Consider the following 20,637-nt stretch of genomic DNA (forward strand, 5'->3'; position numbering starts at 1 on the left):
CCATATTCCCATTCAATGATAAAAAAGCAATAATTTTAAAACTATTTCTAAGGAAAAAATAATTCTCATTCTATTAACGTGGCATAGTAACTCTTTGTGAATTTGAGAGAGGCAAAAGAGCAGGGCAAAAATTCTTTCAGACATGACAGCAAAATAAATAGCAACAAATGGCAAACTTTAATGGCCCTGCAATTTGATTCTAACGTAAAAAGACACGTATCAAACCATCCCACTGCACTAAGTAAAATCTTTAAGAAAGCTTTAAATGTTCTACCCAGAAAAGATTACCAATATCACTAAATAGAAAGATTTCTTAGAAGAAGAAAAATGCAACAAACTCTTCTGTCAACCAAGGATCTCAACTTTTAGCAAGATAGATCTCCCTAGAGGTTATTAATATTCTCTCCTACAAATGACAGGAAAGGCATAGGGTGAGTACAAATTATTGCTCAATTTAAAATAGCTTTTTTAAAAAAAAAAAGAAAAAGAAAAAGAAAAGGAATCGTTGGTAAAAATGTTTCATTTGAAGATTTTAAACAGCAGTTTTATTGTTTTCATAAAAGCCTCATTCAGTTCACAGTTCTGTTTTCATTCCACCATAGTAAAACATAACAAGAGCTGCCAGTAGAGCCAGGCTCACAGACAGTATCTTCAGTCCACCTCCTTCTTGTTGCCATGGGAGCTGCAAAGCCATCCATGAGCCGAGTGGTGTTTTCACTGGGATCTCAGCAGAAGGGTGAGCTTTCCAGTTTTTGCCATTCTGTTGTGCATGTCTGAACTCCTGTGAAGAAATGCATGTATTAAGATTGAAACCGTGTTATGTATTTCTGACCGTACATACCAAATACAAATAAAATCTCCTTTTTATATGGAGGTTCAAATTAATGTTCCTTTTCAAGACAAACAACAATTCAACTACCACTCCATCATCACCAGGTCATCAGCTTTTATACAGAAATCTTACCAATGCCATCCAAAGTCAGTCTTTCTAATGAAATTAACTGCCAAATCAATGAAGCTGCTAGCAACAGAAACAAATCTCCAGACCTCAATGTCATCAGAGAGAGCTGTTTGATGATTATTTTTTTATTTGTTTGCTTTGCTGCTATCTCACTACTCTCCCATTTTTGGCTTCTTCAAAAGAAATGTCTAGCCAGTGATAAAGAGGACCACAACACAACAATCCTTTGCACAGTAGGGCTCTTCTAAAGTCAATCATTGTCTCCTGGTGTGCCAGCTCAGTGGTGCTTGAAAATACTCCCACAGGGCTTTTCCCTTCCTTTGACCCTCAGGAGGCAGCTGTGCTAAAACACTCACCTTCCATTCAGCATATTGAATCCAAGTTCCCTGCTGTGCCTGCCATTACCATTCTCAACCTGACTGCAAGCACAAAGATCCCCAGAATGCGAAGACTTTTAACTGAAGCACAAGTTACAGATGTTGAGTCACCATCTCAGTAGAAAATCCAAGTGGAAAGAATAAGGAACTTTTATCTCGTGCAGCCTTGTTCAGTTCAGCCTTGTAGATACTCAAAAGTAAAAAACTATTAAAACTGTAATCTGACAACATTTGGAAGAGGCATTAGGTGGTAAACGTGTAAGTAAACAAAGGTGCAATGATCCTGCATCACAACATTCGATAGTTCTGTTCATAATTATTTTCTCCATCCTCTATTTCAATAATCCCTTAGGAATTCAACTGAGCTCACATGGATTTTTAATTGGTTTGAAATTTTCCAGTTAAAAAAGGCCTTTGATCAATTCATTTTACTTCTACACCACACCCCCCCTCCAACCCACTTCACATTTTGTATAAAACGAGTCAGGGACACAGAAAATACCTATGTGGATAATCTTGTATTTCTAAGCAGCTGAAACAGGGTTCCATGAAAATACAGTCCAGATGCCCAAGTCTCTCTTTCACCAAACGTATTCCTGGGCAAACTCTAAGAAATATCAAAGGTCCAAGGAAGGTGCCTGCCCATGAAAGCGTGACAGCACAATTCAAACTGTCTGTAACTGCCTCCTGTTTTCCATTTCATGAATCAGCTCCTCTACAGTAATCACAGAAGGAAAATAATGATTACTACTCATTAAGTAAGTAAGCATCGAAGGGACAAACGACAGCCTGGTGTAAGTGCTACTCTAACATCTGAGGTATTGTTCATTTAGAGCACAATTCACACAGGCAAAAGGTTACTGAACAAGTGACCTATGAAATGAGGATGACTTCTTATATACACTGCACCTAGAAGACCATCAACTGGGTAAACAGAGGAAACAGGTAAGCAAACTGGAGTGTAGTTCTCAATAGTTAAAGGTACAATAACAATACTACTCCATGACTTCAGTCTTGTACAGAATATGTTAGCTTCATCAAAAGCTACAAAACTCCTTCATATTGTGAAGTTATTAATTACAATCAGTTTCTAAGGCATATGAAATTTAAGTAACTAGCTACAGTTATTTTATCCCCCCAAATCAAAGCTGATTAACCTTTGCCTGCAGAATAAACTGGAAACTGTACAGTATTAAGGGGGGTTTATATATTAATCAAAACTCATTTGCAATTTATTCTTTCTAGACATTTATAAAGCCTTTCTTTTCTTTGCAGGTCTCACAATCTCAACCAATATAAGGCACATAATTAATGGCCATGACCATTTTTATATGTATCATTGGTACATTAACACTAAGGCTAAGGTGATTTAAAAGAATGGATAAGGCTGTAAAAATATCAATACAACCACCGACTAAGTTCTTCTGATATTTAATTTTCACAGATTCATGACTTAAAATTTGGCAGACTAGAACCAGATTCCCAGGTCATTAAATATTTCTACACAGCTGCATTCATTCACGTTCCTGTGCAGTAGTTTTCAGTAATGATTTCACTGGTGCTTCATTTCTGTTTTACAGTTTTTCTGTTTGTTTCCAACACAAAATCAAATAGTCTCATTTTGATCATGAATATCCTATACTCTTTTTTTGCTGCCACATTGTTGTCTTAAACGCCTATAGCAACATGTGATGCATATGCACTAGGCAGTATACAGCATAGGTCTAATAGGACAGAATGACAGAAGAGATTTTAGCAAAGCTTACGAAGTTCTCATCGTGGGGAACGCCACTGGCTCCACAGCCAGTTGTCCCAGTGGTATTTCATCTGAGTAAGTCAGCCTGTAAAGTTGTGAGGCCCATTTACTTCTTACTTTATCATATTTCCCATAAATTAGGTGATCGTACTGATACATTAAACCCATTTTTAATTTTCTTCCTGTAGGTGATCTTTTATAGTATTTTACAAATACTGAAACTTAACTGAGTTCGAGGTAAAATTCTCACAATTTCTCTATGCTTTTGTTTTCCTTCTATCTTATATTTTGAACTCTCATGCATTTGTTTCTACTGGTAGTCACATTTTCTAAATTGCTCAGTATTTTTAGATTTTCGCAGTACCCCAGATCCTATAAGAGACTGCCAATTTAAACCAGAAGTTCTGCTTTCATTAAATACTCCTCCTTCTCCTGATCATGAAATGCTACTCCTATTACCTTGCTAACCTGAATTCTTTACGAATTTTCTCATGGATTAAAGTGCTTTTATATGGACAAAAAGATCAGTTTGCAAACTAAAATGACCCTTTTCCTTTAAGAGCTACTTCACAGTCTATTGCTTAAACCACTACTGTATTTCTGTTTGATAATGTTTATCTCTTCAGATGATCCTGCCAAATATTTTCTTTCAAGAAAAACAATAAATATGTTTGTCTGATCCATGTTTTCTAAGAACTGCTCTGTAGTTTGCCCCCAGATTCTGCCCTGCAACATTGACACATGGGTAATACCACTGGCTTCCTTGAAACTTTCTGTCATTACTGCCACAGAAAATGCATTTGTAAAAAAGAGTACATCTGGTTCCCTGCAACTGAAAGGCTCCTTTAGAAAATGTCTGTCTCTTGTGCCTCCTGCAATTCCTGCAACAGCTTTTAAAAACAGGATAATGTCTCAGAGACACCTGCAGGTAGATGCCTCTTCCTAAGTCTGTCGTGTAGCTTTGTAAGACACAGCACAAAACTCAGTGGGAAGAGGGAAAGCCGTCCTAAGCTGACCACTCTGAAGCCTGAGCAGAGGGCTGAGTGGCCCTCACTGCAGTCTGGACAACAGTGACATGCCTGTCTATAATATAATCAGTTCTTACTATCACAGAAATGTTGTATTACCAGCTGAGCTAGTGAAAAACACTATATATATATATTTTTTTTTTTTCACTTGGGCAAAAAGTCCTGTAGGCTCTGTTTGAAGAGCTAGTTTTCAGGTAAAGTATACCATATATATTGTATTATATATTGTATGCACAGAGGAGGAGGGAAGAGGATGAAATTACAGAAACTACAACTAAAATTAAAATTAAGCCTTCTAGGGTAGACAAGACAAATTACAAGGGATTCTTTGGGCTGTCTTATGATCTTCAGAATTTGCAATACTGTAGAGCTATATTCTGAGATCCTTCCCTGTATGTTCTTTTCCCTAAAGCTTTCTACATCCTGGGCCTTGGAAGAGCTATTCAACACACCTGCAGAAAAGATCTTTCATGTTTTGTGGGGAGGAGAGTTCTCCACAGAAAACCAAGTTTATTAGAGCTTTTTTATCAACACCTTTGGTGTAAAAAAATCTGGGTGGAGGCAAAGATCTCATGTGTTGAACTAGCAGTTACACTGGTCCACTCCCTGTGCTCTCACTTCATAGAAGAATTAATTCTGAAAGGCCCTTATTTGTATCTCTAGATAAAATATTGGCAGTGCATTCACTTTTCAAGGAAATCTTCAAGGCATTTCTGCAATATTCTGAACTGATATAAATGGTGATATTTACTATACACTATTACTAGTCAGAGTGTAGCAATTTCTTAGGCTGAGCTCAGAAATCACACTTTTGTAGCTGCAAGACTGAGGAAGATTAGCATAATGATTCAGTTCAGTGGAATTTAGAACTAAATCCAAAGCTTCGTTTCCTAAAAAATACTTGGAGGAAATCCTAGGGTAAAGAAGTTTCCAGAAATCTGTGTTTATACTAATTTAAGTCTTGACAGACCATAAACTCTTCGGTAGACTTGTTAATAAGGAGCACTGCTCTCACTAAAAAGGACTGCAATGAAGGAAAAGGTACCCTAAGATTTAAACCTATATACTATTAATCAAAATGAAGAGAGGAAGGGAAATTATCAAACTGAAATGCAAAGACAGACACTTTGAGGCAAGCATCTTGTATTTCCATGGAGGCAGCCTTTCATCTTGTTTTGGCAGCCACAAAGTAAACACGAGACTTTGCTAATAAGGTATAATATAAATTATTAAACCATCCAGTGTATGATCAAATGCATTTCAGATTATTTTTTGAATAATTCTGCCTTGACGACTGCCAGGAGTAATACATTTTGTGCACTCTTGCACAGACCCATTGATTGCTGTCTTTCTGAAGCTCCAGTCCCAGACTTAAACCGCTGTGCATGAAAGAAATACATAATCACATCAAAACCTAAGCTTTGGCATCTGTCGATCACAGCCTAGCTTTTTGTACATCTCACTTTATGTTAGTCAACAAAGACATGAGAGCAACTCTTTAGCTCTGAGCTGAGGTTTTAATAGATTCAAAACATTTCTTACATGCAAATTTCTTTTATGGCTCAGGGGCACTGTTAGAGCTTGAAGTGTTAGCTAACTGCTGTGAAAAACTACTTGACTGAGCATATCTCAAGATAAATTAGACTCCTGAATTTTTTAGCCCAACCAAGTACATGTTACACACTTGTACTACTGGCTTTAAAGATACAGACTTTAATATAATCACGCACAACAAGTCTGTGTGACAAATTAAAAGAAAACATGTTAAAATATGCATTACATATCCTACTGTGCCATTTGAAACTCTGAGCTATTACACTTTGGAGGCATTTTTCAGATTTAAAAAACAAACAGTTACTGAAGGTCACACAGATTACACATCCAAAAAATATGTAAATTAAATTTTATTGAATAGATCCAGAAAACACATTTAGTTCTGTAGGTATTAAGAGAGCTCATTTGATTTATTACTTATGAAATTCTACCAGCCTTCTGCAAACGTGGAATGCTGATTTTAGAGCAGAAAATAACTGGTGTACAAAATATTTTTTCTAATGGAATTAACACGATAATTCCCCTAAGCAGCATCCCTACCGCCATGTATGCCAGTGAATGCATACTGCTACGTTTTTAAGAGAAAATGCTGTCTACGAGCATGCTTGTGTCAGATGTTATCAGCTGTACACCATTCCTAGGAATTCACCAATTCCAAATATGCAAGGAGTTTACTTACCCATTTTAAGAAAAGGGAAACATTGAAAAAATAAATAAAGCAGCCAGGAACTTTTGCAAAGAAATTTCATACTGTTTCTTCTTTTTGTTTGCATATATACATATGTGTTTGTGTGTGATATATGACTGTATGCTTTAATATATAAGTGACGGAACTGAACTGAAGGATAAATACAGATTTCTTACTGATTTCTCAGTAAGTGTTCAGAGTCTCAGCAATGATTAGTATTCTTACCCTGTTAACCCCAAATCCTTATCACTGGAGTTACAGTAAGAAAATAAATTAATGAAAATATCTTGCAAATAGCTGCAGTCAGTTACTAAAACTGTCTTACTGTTCATCATAGGATCCTAGGATAATTCAGATTACATCTGGTCCATCCTCCTGCTCAAAGAAGGGTCAGCTGTGGCCTAGTTTGCTCAGGGGTTGACTTAGTTGAGCTTTGAAAACCTCCAAGGATGGAGACTCCACAGGTTCTCTGGGCCTTTGTTCCACTGCCCGACTGTCTTCCTGGGGAAAATGTCTCTCTTCATAGCCAGTCTAAACCCCTCTATTCAACTTATGCCCACTGTCTTTTGTCCTCCCACACACACCACTGTGAAGCAGTTGGCTTGGTCTTATCAATAACTTCCCCACAGACACTGAGGGGGGCTTCTCTTATGCAGTCTCCTGAAGCCATCTCTTCTCCAGGCTTGAAGAAGCCTGGTCCCTCTGCCTCTCAGGCCAAGCGCTCCAGCCCCTGACCATCTCTGCAACTCTATGCTGAACTTGTTCCAGTTACCAATTCTGAATTTATAGCAAGACCACTACAAACGACCCAGTCAAGTCAGGTCAGCAATGCTCCTAAGTAGCTGGACCATGGTCAAATGCAAACATAAATCTTATTTAATAACGGATGGACATAGAGATTGATCGACCTTAAGCTCCAATGCATCGAATCTGACAGTTTCTTCCAGGTCTGTCACCCCTTATGGAGATCCAACCCCTGACCTACACAGCAAGTCAGCAAAACCTTTTTTCTTTCCTAGTAACACTTGTCTGATTCCTTTGGACAGATCCGAAAAAGCACCTTTCCCATTACTCAACTACTTCTCACCTTGGTTACTCCTCCTGTCTGAACTTTTCTCCGTATACTTCTCTTTTGCATCATCTGACTATATGGCCCCACCTAATAAACAAAAGCAGAAATGCCACCAGGAACACAAGTTTGGAATGATATATTGTATCATGACTTTCTGTCCATGTCACACAGACCTAACTCTGGAACTTCTTCCTCCTACCTTAAAATTAAACTAAAACTTTAATATTTCCATGTAAGAGTATAAAAGAAATCAATTCTTTCTCTGCAAGTTACTGTACCTGAACTTTCCACCACTACTGTAAGGCTTCACTGGTATTTTTCTTGGCAGGCATCTATCTGCTTTCTTCCATATTCTTACCTAAGGGTAGACCTACCTACTTCTTTTCCTCACCCAAATAGTCTTTAAGGATTATGCCTCAATGAATCCTCAAAATTCATAATGCAGTTAAAAGCTAAACACAAGGCTGAGTAACTGGGGCTTATTAAATGACTTCCTTTTAGATGTACACTTTAAGGAAAAGGGAAACAATCAGAAAAGAAACAAAAAGAAGAGCAACAACCAACTAAAACAACATAAGCCAAAACCACCTCCAAAATGTTTAAAACAGTCTTGTGCTGCTTTCCATTATACTCCTTTATTTTAGCCTGTTTCTTTATATTTACCTATACAAGCTTCCAGGCAGGAGTTGACTCTTTTTTACGTATTTATATCTTCTGCTGCTATTAAACTTAGTAACTCAGCATCCTTCCCCTACAGAAATACTGCATTGTCAAAATAACCTGCCATTTGAGGTCAGAAGCAACATTTTGAAAAATAGAAAGTGTGATGTCTAGAGTCTGAGCTACCTTTTCTTTTCTTTTGTAATAACATGTCTGGGGTGTCAATCACTATGCTGGAAACAAGTGACATGCAAGCAGTATTCCACAGGAGAACTGAGACATCTTCTAAGCACAAAAAGTTTGTGATTCAAAAATTACAGTCGTCCAAGTAATGACTTGAAATGAAGAATGAACCTGTGGACAAATTCAGGATGGGGATCTGTCACTTTTTGTCTCCTTGTGTGTAGCACAGTTTTATGACAGAGATGGCAGGTACTTGCTCTGAGCTGTTACCTGATAAATTGTTGGCTAACAGACAAATCTGCTTCCTAGAGAACACCGGCACAGGCTTCATGGCTATGAAAATATATTACAGTGAATTACAGGATGTACATTTACTTGTAATAACACTAGATACCATTTTTTTCAGTGTGCATACCATGACTTAACTTAGATGATATCATTCCACAGATTTCCAGCTTGCTCCTTCTTTAAAGGATCATTGAGATTATTTTTATGTAAGTATTTTAAGGTTGTGTTTACAATACAACAATTTTCCCAGATTATTTCGTTGCATGATGAAAGAATGACAAAGTGCCGGCAGTATCTGAAGGTTCAAAGCCTGTTCTATAGATGAGATTATTAAATGAAATACGAGATTTTATAGCCCAAGCTTTCAGAGACCATCACCTTTTTATTTCCCTTTTAAATCTTGAAATAACAATGACAATTATATGGAGGTCAACAGTAGCTACAGGCAAAGACAAAAGGTTTCCATCAGAAAGAGTACCTCAGTAAAATAAATAGCTAGATCTAAAAACATATATTCAAGCCACAAGAACCACCAATATAACTGAATGATATTCTCATACCAAGAGTGAAATGAGCAATACTGCTTTTACATGCAAGTGAACTCTCCGAGTATACATTAAAATAGTATCTTTAAGAGGAATTCTATACTCCCAAGTGGTAGAAGGCATAAAATACTAAAAGCCTTTCTAACCATGGTTATTTGCAAAGAACACTGTAATAAATATATCAAGGGACATTCTCTCTCAAAATCAGGAAAAGCTTTTAAAGATCTTTCATACTGAGCGAAGTAGAATGAACTTACACTTACACATGTACACGTTCTGGGCAAAATCCTGCCCCTGCATGCTAGAATATGTCATAATCCTGAATCTATGGTGTTTTCATCTATTTCTACAAAGCCAAGCATTACAAATGGAATGTTCCAGGGAGACTTCAACATTCTACCATAAAACAATCTCAGAGACAAACAATACAGCAACATCATTACACTCTAACATCATGGACAATAAACATGGTATAAAATGATCTTTTTAAATATTTAGGAATGTTCCAGATTTCAAATTCCATACCAGTAGGTAGGAATCAATATGCCTTCCTCATTTTACAGGCAAAGAAACATCAAGAAAGATTAAAGTGTTTCCAGTGCCTTAATTAACGCATGCCAGCAATCAGGTTTCTGTAATTCCTGTCTCAGATTCCAGTTGGCACCAGAAACCAACATAGTCTCTAAATTTTTTCTTTCTGTCAAATTTAAGTTTTAAATACATTTTCTTAAAGCTAGGCAATGCCTTAATATGCACTTTCCTAACAATGTCTCCTACATGCATTTTCACAGACTTTTCTACCCAGTATTAAACAGTTCCTGGCACTGTAGATGCTCACCAAGCACAGCTGGAATCAGACCTTGGCAAAAAGGAGCATTTCATGCAAGCTTGACATTTAACAGTTAATAAAATGTGACTGATCTTGACCAACTTTGTGAGTTCAGTGATAATACAAAGGTTTTCTTTTCATATTGTCATGGACTCTTTACTTTAAGTATCCTTAGTTGTTTTAGGAGGTCTCCCACAGTGGCAGTTAGCATACTTTTGAGCACCTGAGGGAGTGTCTTGAAATCTGAGTTTCCTTTTTAATTTCACACTCAGTCAAGTTCAACTGCAGTTAATGGAGGACTCTCTCATGGAAACATCAAACAATGGTTACTTTCTGTGATTAGCAAGCCTAACTGCTCTAACACAATCTGTGTACCCCCAGTCTTTACAAATGACTCGTCAGCCCTTCTCCACAATAAAGATTACATGAGAAAAACCTTTTTGGCTTGGTATGTATTTTATGCTAGATAATCATGATAGCACCCTGGCGCTCTAAGACATCAAAGAACACTAACTATCCAATCTAGAGGCTGTAACGAATATCTACCCTCAGGAGTGCATTGGTATCGTTCAGAGGGTGGTCTGACTAGACAACCAACTTCTGTACCTGTAAAGGACTGAAGTACATAAACACAAACCTGCACCCTATCATGCTCAAATACTGGTTTTGTTCCTCAGCTGAGACCTCAGTCTTCTCCCACACATGTTTTACATGGTGTGCTCTATCAGGTTGTGTCTGACAATTCCTAGGGTTAGCTCATGAAAAGAAAGTTAGTCCCTTTGGAATTAACCATGAAGTAACAAGTACTAATTTCCTTTTTTTCCTTTGAGACTTCATACCCTGGACTTATATTTCTCTTAAATGCTTAACACTCACCACTGCAACTTGCACACATGCTACAGAATTTTAATAACTTTAAGTACCTAGTTCCAAGCAATTTAAACTGGTAACTATCAATCAGATTTGTTCACTAGACTGACCTTCTAGCATACACTTTGAATATGTATCTCGTCTTCATCTCTGAAACGGGAAGACAAAAGCTGCATTTCAGGAGGATAATGTAAACATAAATTTATTACTGTTTCTGAAGTACTCAGAAATTTAGTCATGGGGGGTCATAGGAAAGGTTATAAAGAAATTCGTAACTCCCTTGAGAGTGAAGTTTAAACAGCATGTAGCAAATAACAGTGCTATTACACAACAAAAAATGAACAGGAAAAATATCTAAGAGCAGCTTATTAAATTAGATGTTAGGAAAAATTTCTTTACCAAAAATGTTTTCAAGCATTGGAACAGGCTGCCCAGGGAAGTGGTTGAGTTACCATCCCTGGAAGTATTTAAAAGGTGTGTTGACGCAGCACTTGGGGACATGGTTTAGTGGTGGACTTGGCAGTGCTAGGTTAACAGTTTGACTCAATGATCTTAAAGGTCTTTTCCAACTTAAATGATTCTATGATTTGATTCTAAATGAATAGTAGCTCTGTGCACAGAAGGAAACAAATCTGCGTGTGTATGTGTGTGAAAATAGTGCATAAGCATATAATTAAAGGCTGAAACATAATACAGTTGGCATTTATATAGAAAAGAGGAAGTGAAACTCTAGAATTTTTTTTTAGTTCAGAGTACTTCACTTTACACTCCAAATAATGTGTGCACATATGTACATGAGAAATAGGCCTTCAGTGCCATTCCGGTGTTACACTTTATTTAGAAAAGGATACTGGTCTGTAGAACACAAACCACAACAGTTTAATATTGCTTTCTTTGGTGGTTTTTTGTTGTTGGTTTTTTTTTTTTTTATTTTATTTTTTTTCTCTAGGTGAACACAGTAGTTGTAGGCCCTGTCCTTCTAAGAGAAGGAAACGGTTAAGGTCTTATGACAGATTCACAGTCTTTGAAAGGAATTTCAACCACCTCTACTTCTCTGAAATCTGTAAAATCTTTCCTAAAAATAGGTAATACCAAAATACATTGCTTTCCTGAAAAGAATTTAAGAATATCTGAGATAAACATGAATAAAACAGATGATGTTCTGAAAATGGCAAACATATACAAGGTGTCTAAAGGGGTGAGAAACACAAGCCTACAGGATAACAACTGTGGGGTTTAATCTAGTCTTTAACAAATTGATTGGTTTGGATTTTAAAATGCTTCATGGCTCCACATTAAAGCTTAACAGAATTATTTTATCACACAAGATAACTCTCCCAAGTGTAACTCTAATTCATTCATTTCCAGCTATCAAGAGCTCCACATCTGTCTTTCCCCTGTGGTTCTGTGACAAAATCTGATTATGCTACAGAATCTTAAGCACTCTTCACTGAAAAAAATAATGAACTAATGCTTCTTTGGACAGATACATGTTGAATAGCTGAAAGAGGAAAAGAATTCCTGTCATTCTAAGCACTACTTCCATTATTTTACCAAATTAAAGTTCTTGTATTTAGAAAAAACTATGTGTCAGAAATCAATATTCACAGCCATCCTTTTTGTATTATAATTATGTTATCTGCACTTATCAGAGATTTTGTATGTGAGAATTGCAAAATAGTTTCCATACGGATAAGATAAAGCACAGACAGACTGACTGAAATGAGTTAAATCACATATGAAATCATGTCAAAACAAGGACGAGATTTAATAAAAATTCCTCTAGTCCTGATAACAAGACCCTTTCTTGAGGACCAGAAATCCATCTGGTCAATATCATGCATAGGTAGTTTTTGTAGCTGTGTGATGTTTTGGCAAAAAGAACTTAAATGTACTGACTACACATCTCTGTTCCATCGAAAGTTTTTTCACAGAAATTTCCAAGTCACCCCAATCCAAAATGTAGCATTTGTTCGAGTTCTGCCACAGTATGTGTGTGCGTATATACATATACATATAGCTATGAAGAAGAATACATCAATTTGAAAGCTAAAACATTTAGTGAATGATTTTCTCATATAATACTGTTTCAAGGACCCCATGGTCATACTAAGACTAAAGAAAAAGAATATTAATTTCCATGAGGCTTTTGCTTTTTATTTTGCATCTGACATCTGGTCTCCAGGAAGTCAGGTTTCATTCCTTTCACTATTTGTCAATCACACATCCATCTTCTGTTGTAGTACATGGGTGGTCAATCCTTTTTGAGAGGCCACATGAGTCTACTATGAGCCTTACACTACCAAGACTTGCCAATCACAGAAGCAGACATAAATTCAATTTGTGATTAATAGCTATTAGCTCTCCTTCTCCACACATCACATATGTTCCAACATGTATGGAGTTGTTGACCTGGTAGCCACTGGAAAAGAGGGTATTGGATAGAACCTAGTGAGGCACGTGAACTTCTGGTGGGTGCAGGTTGTCCCACACCAGAGGTGGCCATTTCTGCACTAGTATAAAGACAGCATGCTCATGCACCTGTGAAGAGGGCTTCTTTACAGGCCAAGGCCCACAGAAGAGCGTTTCTACTGGTAAGACCAGGTAAAAAGGCAAAATAGAAAGTGTCAGAGAGAAGACAACAATAGTACAGCAACATCAACTTTCATTATAGCATTTGTTGACTTACATTGAGCCAGAAGCTGGAAAATAACTGTTTTCTTACGGAATGATGAGCTACATAGGTCAAAATGGTTTGCTTTCAGGTCCTTTTTTATTCTGTGTGATTGTCATCACTAACAACTATAAATGCATATTTCTTTTTAAGAAACGTTTATCAGAGAAAATTTTTTATATGTTTTTATTTTACAAATGATTTGTCAGCCCTTCTCTACAATAAAGGGTGAGAAAAATCCATCTTATTTCTTGCATATCCTGATGGCTTTGATAGCCATGTATCTCGTCTTTGGTTTTGACTTTACACCAGTGTATCCTAACTAAAAATGGCTTCATGATGGTGCTTGTGACTTCAGCAATTAAAAGGTGAAGCACCACTGAAGTACACATCTTCCTTACCATAATTCTGAAGTCTCAGCTTTTTACAGCATCTAGGATGGAAGAAATATGTCCTAGTTTTCCCAGGATGGTAATTTCATTATTACACCCAACCTGGGTTGTGGTCTTTAATCCAGTAAAAGGAATGAAAGCAAATATTCTGAAATTTTAACATCTTGTGGGCTTGTGTTTCAAACACAGGAAAGCTATGCTTGAAGCCCTCTGACTCTTCTGGAATCTCAAAACATGAGCTGCTTCTGAGGCACACCTGTGAATCTGCTTAGAGCAAACCCCCAGTGAAAATGAAGAACAAGTATTGGAATCTGTTCTGAAAAAGAAAGGTGTAATACCTAACGGACTATGCAAACAGATGGAGAGCTAAATTTTACTTGGGAATGTATATGGAGTTTGGGCTATCTACACTAACCATATCACATCGCCACCACCACAATCTCATGCTATACTGACTTGATCTTCCAGTGCAATATTCCTCCTTCCCAATGCTGGATCACACGGTTACATCAAACCCAGTTGTAGTTTCTGGATTTTAGCTAGTCTAAGTGACTTAGCCTGGCATTGGAATAAGTCAGTAGAAAAGCTTTCTGCAATTTTAGGAAAGGTTCTAACATCTGACATAATAAATTAGAGGAGGGGGAATCCTTCAAGCCATTTAAATACAAAATGAGAAGTAGTCAGAGGGAGGTTATCAAGATCGGTGTACTGTACACTAACCACAGTTAAAACTGTCTTTGAACAGCTTTAATGAAGTGCTTAAATAATTAGTTACTTTTCTAAATGTTTCTTTTACTTAATGATCTTTGATAAAGGCCACAGGAACAGCTTGCTTTGGAACTTGTTATAAATCAGAACTGAACCTAAAGTTATATAAATTTAACAGTCAGGTCTCATGAAAACTTTCATAAGCCAAGTTTCTTAGAGGTAGGATGCAAACTTTTAAACCACTTACTCCTTTTGCAGTTTGAGAGGATTCCCTTAAAAAAACCCAAACAAAAGTTAGATTGCAAGAGATTGTAGTAGGAGGGCAAGGGTTTATTTCTGTTGTTTCATCCAATAAATCTGTAACAACATGTTTTAATGGCTAATGGCATGATCAAGACTTTGATCTGATTACATGACAAAGGATCTAGAGTGAATGTTAAACTTGATATGGAATACAGCCTGTGTAAACAGTTGCTGTATGCAGCCTTTGAAGAAGTGTTTATTAAGCTTGCTTAGATACGACAACTTTCTGTGGGCTGTCTTTAAGGATACTGTGATTCTAGTATATTCAACAGAGGCACCATAAATTCTTTGGATAATCTAGTGTAGTTAGGAGTACGTCCTTGGTAGACTAAATTTAAGGCTCTGAATTTCACATCCACTTCACTGAAAAATGTCTTCTCCAGTGAAGCCATCAAATCGAACCTTATTCTTATTACTCGACTGTAATATAATTTCAGTTAAAGATGTAGCCACTGTAAATTTGGCTTTGAATTTTCATATGCAGACATCTTCATACACAAAATATAATACTGATAAAAGCTTAAAAATTGTTTCTTTCTTCTACTGAAAAGCCTTTTCCTCTTTTTATTACATTTGACACCACAAAAAATCTCTAATGTTACTGACAAGTATATTAAAAACAAACACAAATCACTATATCGAAATATTATCAAAATCTGAGTGGGAAAGTATGATTATGAATGGATCTTGGTATTCTACTACAGCTCACAATTAATCCTCATGTTGATGGGTCAGTTCAAAACTGTTTTAATAGATTTTTCAGAATTAAAAAAAAAAATTGCAAAATTTATATAGAGCTTAGTAAATTCTCATTATTATAAAGAGAATCAAAAAGAACAGAAAGGCTGATTTTTAGTCTACTACAGAACCATTAATTTACTGAGAATCTAATAAAATTTTAGGACATGTAATAATATTAAAGGATACAGAACACCCTAATTTGCCTTTTACATGGTTTGTTAAGTTTTTTTGAAATGAGGTACACTTTTTAAACTTTTTAAAGTTAAAAATAGCTTAATCTCATGTCTGTAATTTTTATTTGCCTTCAAAACAATCTCAAAGCTACTGAACCTTCTTACTTCAATGGTTTTGGCAACAAATACGTTTCTAAGAGGTAGAAGTTCAACATTCCAATACCTTGTATGAGTAAAATCAAACCTCCTACTGACCTTTCATGTGGAGAAAGGGAAAGCTATACACACTTCTAAACCTCTATTTCCCATCACGATCTTCAGGTGCCTTTTTCATGCTGTCCCATTTAAGTATTCATGTAGAAAGACTACTGCGATTACAGCTTTGATAGATGAGGAAAGGTAGAAAAATCATCCATCCAAGACATAAATATCTTATGACTCTAACTGCGCGTTTGCTTGCAGGGAAAGTAAGAGAGGAAAGGAATGTAGAAAGCAATACTGCCTATGTGAGCTTTTTAGTTATCTGAAGAGTAGTAATAAAAAAGGATGTCTAAATACTACAAGAAAAGGTTGTTGAAGATGTCCCTGCTTATTGCAGGGAGGTGGGTTGGACTAGATGATCTTTAAAGGTGCCTTCCAACTGAAACTGTTCTAAGCTACTATGTATACATGGGCTGAATATCCTTCACCTACCTTTGTATTAAACTCTACTGGAGAGGTGTAAAAGTCAAACCTATAATGACTTGCTAGCACAGTGAGTTGGAAATTAATAACCTCCAAAAAACCAGAAAAAAATGACAAAAGTGGCTGCTGCATTTTTTTCCCCTGAAAGCCAGTTAAAACTTAGTGAATTTACAACATAGTACATTAAATAATAAAGCCTTACTAAAATCAAATGCCTTTTGATTCTTTCCAAAGAGTCTGTTTGTTAAAATTTTGATTGAAAAGAAAAAATACTTTAAAAGGCATTCCTAAATATGACAGGGAGTGTCAAGTAGTTAGTATTACCATGGCTACACACTTCCAATTTATCCCTATGCCAAGGGAGAGCAAGAACCCACCCACTCATCCCACAGCGCAGCATCAGCAGGTCAAGTACTAGAAATAACACACAAAAATGGCAGAACTATTTTAGCACTTGGAGTTTTACTTCTGGAGGCAGAAAGGGTACAACATTTCTATTTAACCTTCTCTTATTCTCCACAAAATGACTTAGAGACTTAGAGTTGAATCATCCCAGTCATTACTATTTCCATTTGCTGCATGCACTGCACAGGATTAAGATAATTATGTAATTTAAAGTGATTAGACAGTGACATTCAGCCAAATAACACTGTCTGTTGAGGAAATGAAAAGTAAATAAACTAAAGTTCAGATCTTTTCACCTGAAATGGACTTAAGAGAACATTTGTTTAAAAGGTGCTGTGTAATACATGTTGTTTCAGCTGAGCTTTGATCACTGGAATTGAAATTCAGCCATGCCAAAGGGATGGACAGAAAGACAACATGCCCATTAAATTAAAAGCCTCAGGATAAAACTACTTGGCAAAGGTCTTATGCTGGCTCTTCAGTTTGCTGCTTTAAATCATCTCTATGTATTTTAACCCTCTATGTAGTGTAGAGAAATGTTTTGGATCAATGAACTACCTTTATTCCAGTTTGCTAGTGATCAAATGGTTGCTGGCTAAATTAAAATGTTCATATAATTACAGAAGATAAGGCTGGAAACAAACTTAAGAGGTCATCTAGCCCATACCATGACCCATGATGGATGGTGGATGACCTACATCTCAAGCATTTCTCACAGGTATTTGCTAAGCATGTTCCTAAAGACCAGCATTGATCCTATTTTGCCCATAAGAAAGAATCCATCCTAAATTTCAGATTCAAAGCCGAGAAATGTTGTGTTTACAAGCAGAAGAAAAATTCAAATCAACTCAAATCCCCAGACAGACAAAGCCAACATGGCATGCAGATATGGGCAGATCATGAAAATCAGCATCTAAGGAACACCACATTACAAATTTTTGTCCTCTTTTTTTTTTTTTTTTTCCCCAGAGAAAAACGAGACTTTTGAAGGTCCTTTTAAGAAAACATCAATAGCGGGCATTGAGCTCCACTCTTAGAATGGAAATCTTTATTTTCTTACGCTAACTTTCTAGTGACCTTAGTGAAATAACTGAAAAAACATAAGAAAAAATTATTAATTAAGGATTTAACACCATCTTTTATGACCTCTATTTACAACCAGCAGGGAACAGGAGTAACACATTAAATAAAACCGATTAATAAATGCAAAAGCACTAACTACTTGCATGCCTCGCACAAAATTCAGTTGTTTCAGAGAAAAAGGAAGACAGAGCAACTGAGCCAATGTTCTTAAGAATTCAAGAGCACAGAACGCACTAAACAGTGCACCGTATTTTCAAAAGTTATTACTTGAAAGCTATTTTACATGGAAAATGTTCCTTTTTTTTTTTCAGTATGTTTATCTTAAATAGAAACTTCCCACATATTTCTCAAATTGCCCCTTCTTGGACATCATGATGCAAAGATCTCTTTGCAAAATAACTTCCCAAGAGAGGTAAAAGGTGTGTTTTATTTTACTTTATCTTTCGTCTTTGAAAATGCCAACCTTTCATTAGAGTATCTCAATCTTTCTATAGTTTCTCTAATTTCATGAAAAATTCCTCTCCTTGCACCTCCATGCCATTTTTGATCCAAAATTTGTTTCCTCATTCTCTTTTTTACCTAAATCTCTGATCTGTAGTTCCTGTTCAGGAACAACTTTTCTACCACTTTGAAACTTCAGCATATGTAAAAACTGTGCTTGATAATTACCTTAGTTTTATGCACATCTTCCACTTTTCCTTCCAAGTTCTTGAAGGAAGTTTCCAATATGCAGATCTCAATTCTGCTATCATTTCTTTAATTTCTCTTCCAGCAGAAGATACTTTCTTCCCCCTTTTCCATTTTATTTTGCCTGCAAGTGAAGCACCCTTTCTACCTGAGATCAGAGAGTTTCCTTCCAGCTATGCTTTGTTGATTGTTCTTTCTGGCAGGCTATAAAGATGTGTTTGATATATGCATCTTTCCTGTTTCCTAACATCAGAAAAAAGGCTGGGTAATGTTTAGAGGTCATCTTCTGCTAACGTAACTAGAAAATACTTGTAGCTAACTGGGAGACCAGGAACATAAAACTTCTTTTGTAGTATCCAGAATTACAATACCACAATAACCTACTGCAAAAAAATGAAGGCAGGATGAAGGAAAAATGAGAACACGCAGACTGACCAAGCAATTGCTTGCTAACTCAAAATCAGTGGCTCACTCCTCATTTCCTTAGAAGGTCCTAATGACTTGAATAACTATTAGCTTAACAGGCCAATTGTGGATATTACCATGGCCTGGGAGCCATAGAAATGTGCACCAAGATCCCAGACTCACAAAAGGAGATACTGCAAATGGGGACTGCCAGCAGGAGTCATTTGCAGCGGAAGCATTAGACATGAAGAATGTTATCACATAAACCAACAGAAAACAGATAATAAAGATGTGCCTGTATTTTTTTAAAAAGAAAGTCAGTCACAGAAGCATTATAGAAACAGGAATTATGAACAAAAAATAATAATGACTATGTAAATAGCCTGGTTTTTTTTTTTTCTTGCCTTAATTTTCCATCTGATTAAAATTTCTCACCAAAGGCCCTCAGACTTATAGGACTTTGATTCTGGCAATGCATTACAATTCTGGCAGGTAGCCAGCCTTTTATTTTTATTGCTTAGTCCTTTGGTCTCTTCTTCACGTATTTCTCATCTTGCAATATTTTTTCCTCTAGTCACAGAGCATATGTAAACAACAAGAATTATTTTTGGATTACAGAAGCATAACCTACTCTATCTCCTTTTCTAACAAGAGATCATATTCTTGCAGATTCTTTCTTTTTTCCGTGATTAGGTTTGGGCAAACATTTTTCTGTAAGCAGGATATATTTATTAGGTATTATACTTTATGCTGCTGGGAAACTGTCAAGATCCCTAAACATGGCTAAAATTAATAACAATTCAAATATTAAAACGTCATTTTAAAACTAAATTACATTCAGACCATTACCATGCACTGCTGACTTTTCAAAAATGTTTGTTATCCAGTGGCAATGTACTCAGTACTATGTGTGTTGCAAACTCATCTCCAGAATCTCAAGGACTAGTTTAACAGAGTGCTTAAGAACATGGCAGACATACTAAACCGGTTTACTGAACTTCAAAATGCTGAAGTGACAAAAGCATGGTAAAAAAAAAAGATTTGGTAGAAATATCCTGAATTAATTCTATCAATATTTGTCTCATCCTTATTCGGCACAGATATATAATGCATGAATTCTTTACTGAGTCTGTAAATTGTCCTTTGTGTGACATTTTGCATTCCCTCTTTTCCAGCCAAATCTGTTGATTCCAGTTGGTGACCTGCTTCTTGTATTTCTTTGGATGAATTTGTCACCCCAATCATGCCATCAAAAGGGTTAAAAAAGAAAAAAGCACCTACAATTGTTCCTTCAGGCACACCATGTTGCTTGTGATGGTCCCTCTGAACTTGTCAGAAAAAATTATTGAGGGACATGCAGTAAATGAGAAAGAGCACAGGACCGCAGATAAACTTTGGTTCTCTTGAGGTACTCCTCATCACAGCATCTACAGAAGTTTCATCTTGCTTAGGATGGGTTTGTGGCTTGCTTTGACATCATCACATTATGGTGCTAGCTTTTTTTTTTTTTTTTTAGCCATAAGATTAGTTTCCTAAAAAACTGTACAGTTTTTGAAAGCTTTAACTTTTTC

General features: G+C 36.3%; 1 protein-coding gene across 1 annotated transcript in view; it reads right to left on the reverse strand.

Annotated features, from left to right (window-relative positions):
- Nucleotides 1-574: 574 nt before the first annotated feature.
- The window catches only part of CDKAL1 (CDK5 regulatory subunit associated protein 1-like 1), a 150,457-nt gene continuing 130,394 nt past the window's right edge, over nucleotides 575-20,637 (reverse strand). The window contains exon 8 of the mRNA XM_010013331.1: nucleotides 575-781. Coding sequence (XP_010011633.1) covers nucleotides 575-781 — 207 coding nt within the window. The remainder of the gene's footprint in view (nucleotides 782-20,637) is intronic.

The sequence above is a fragment of the Nestor notabilis genome, unplaced genomic scaffold (assembly GCF_000696875.1).
Source record: "Nestor notabilis isolate BGI_N333 unplaced genomic scaffold, ASM69687v1 scaffold8224, whole genome shotgun sequence".
Classification (NCBI taxonomy): Eukaryota; Metazoa; Chordata; class Aves; order Psittaciformes; family Psittacidae; genus Nestor; species Nestor notabilis.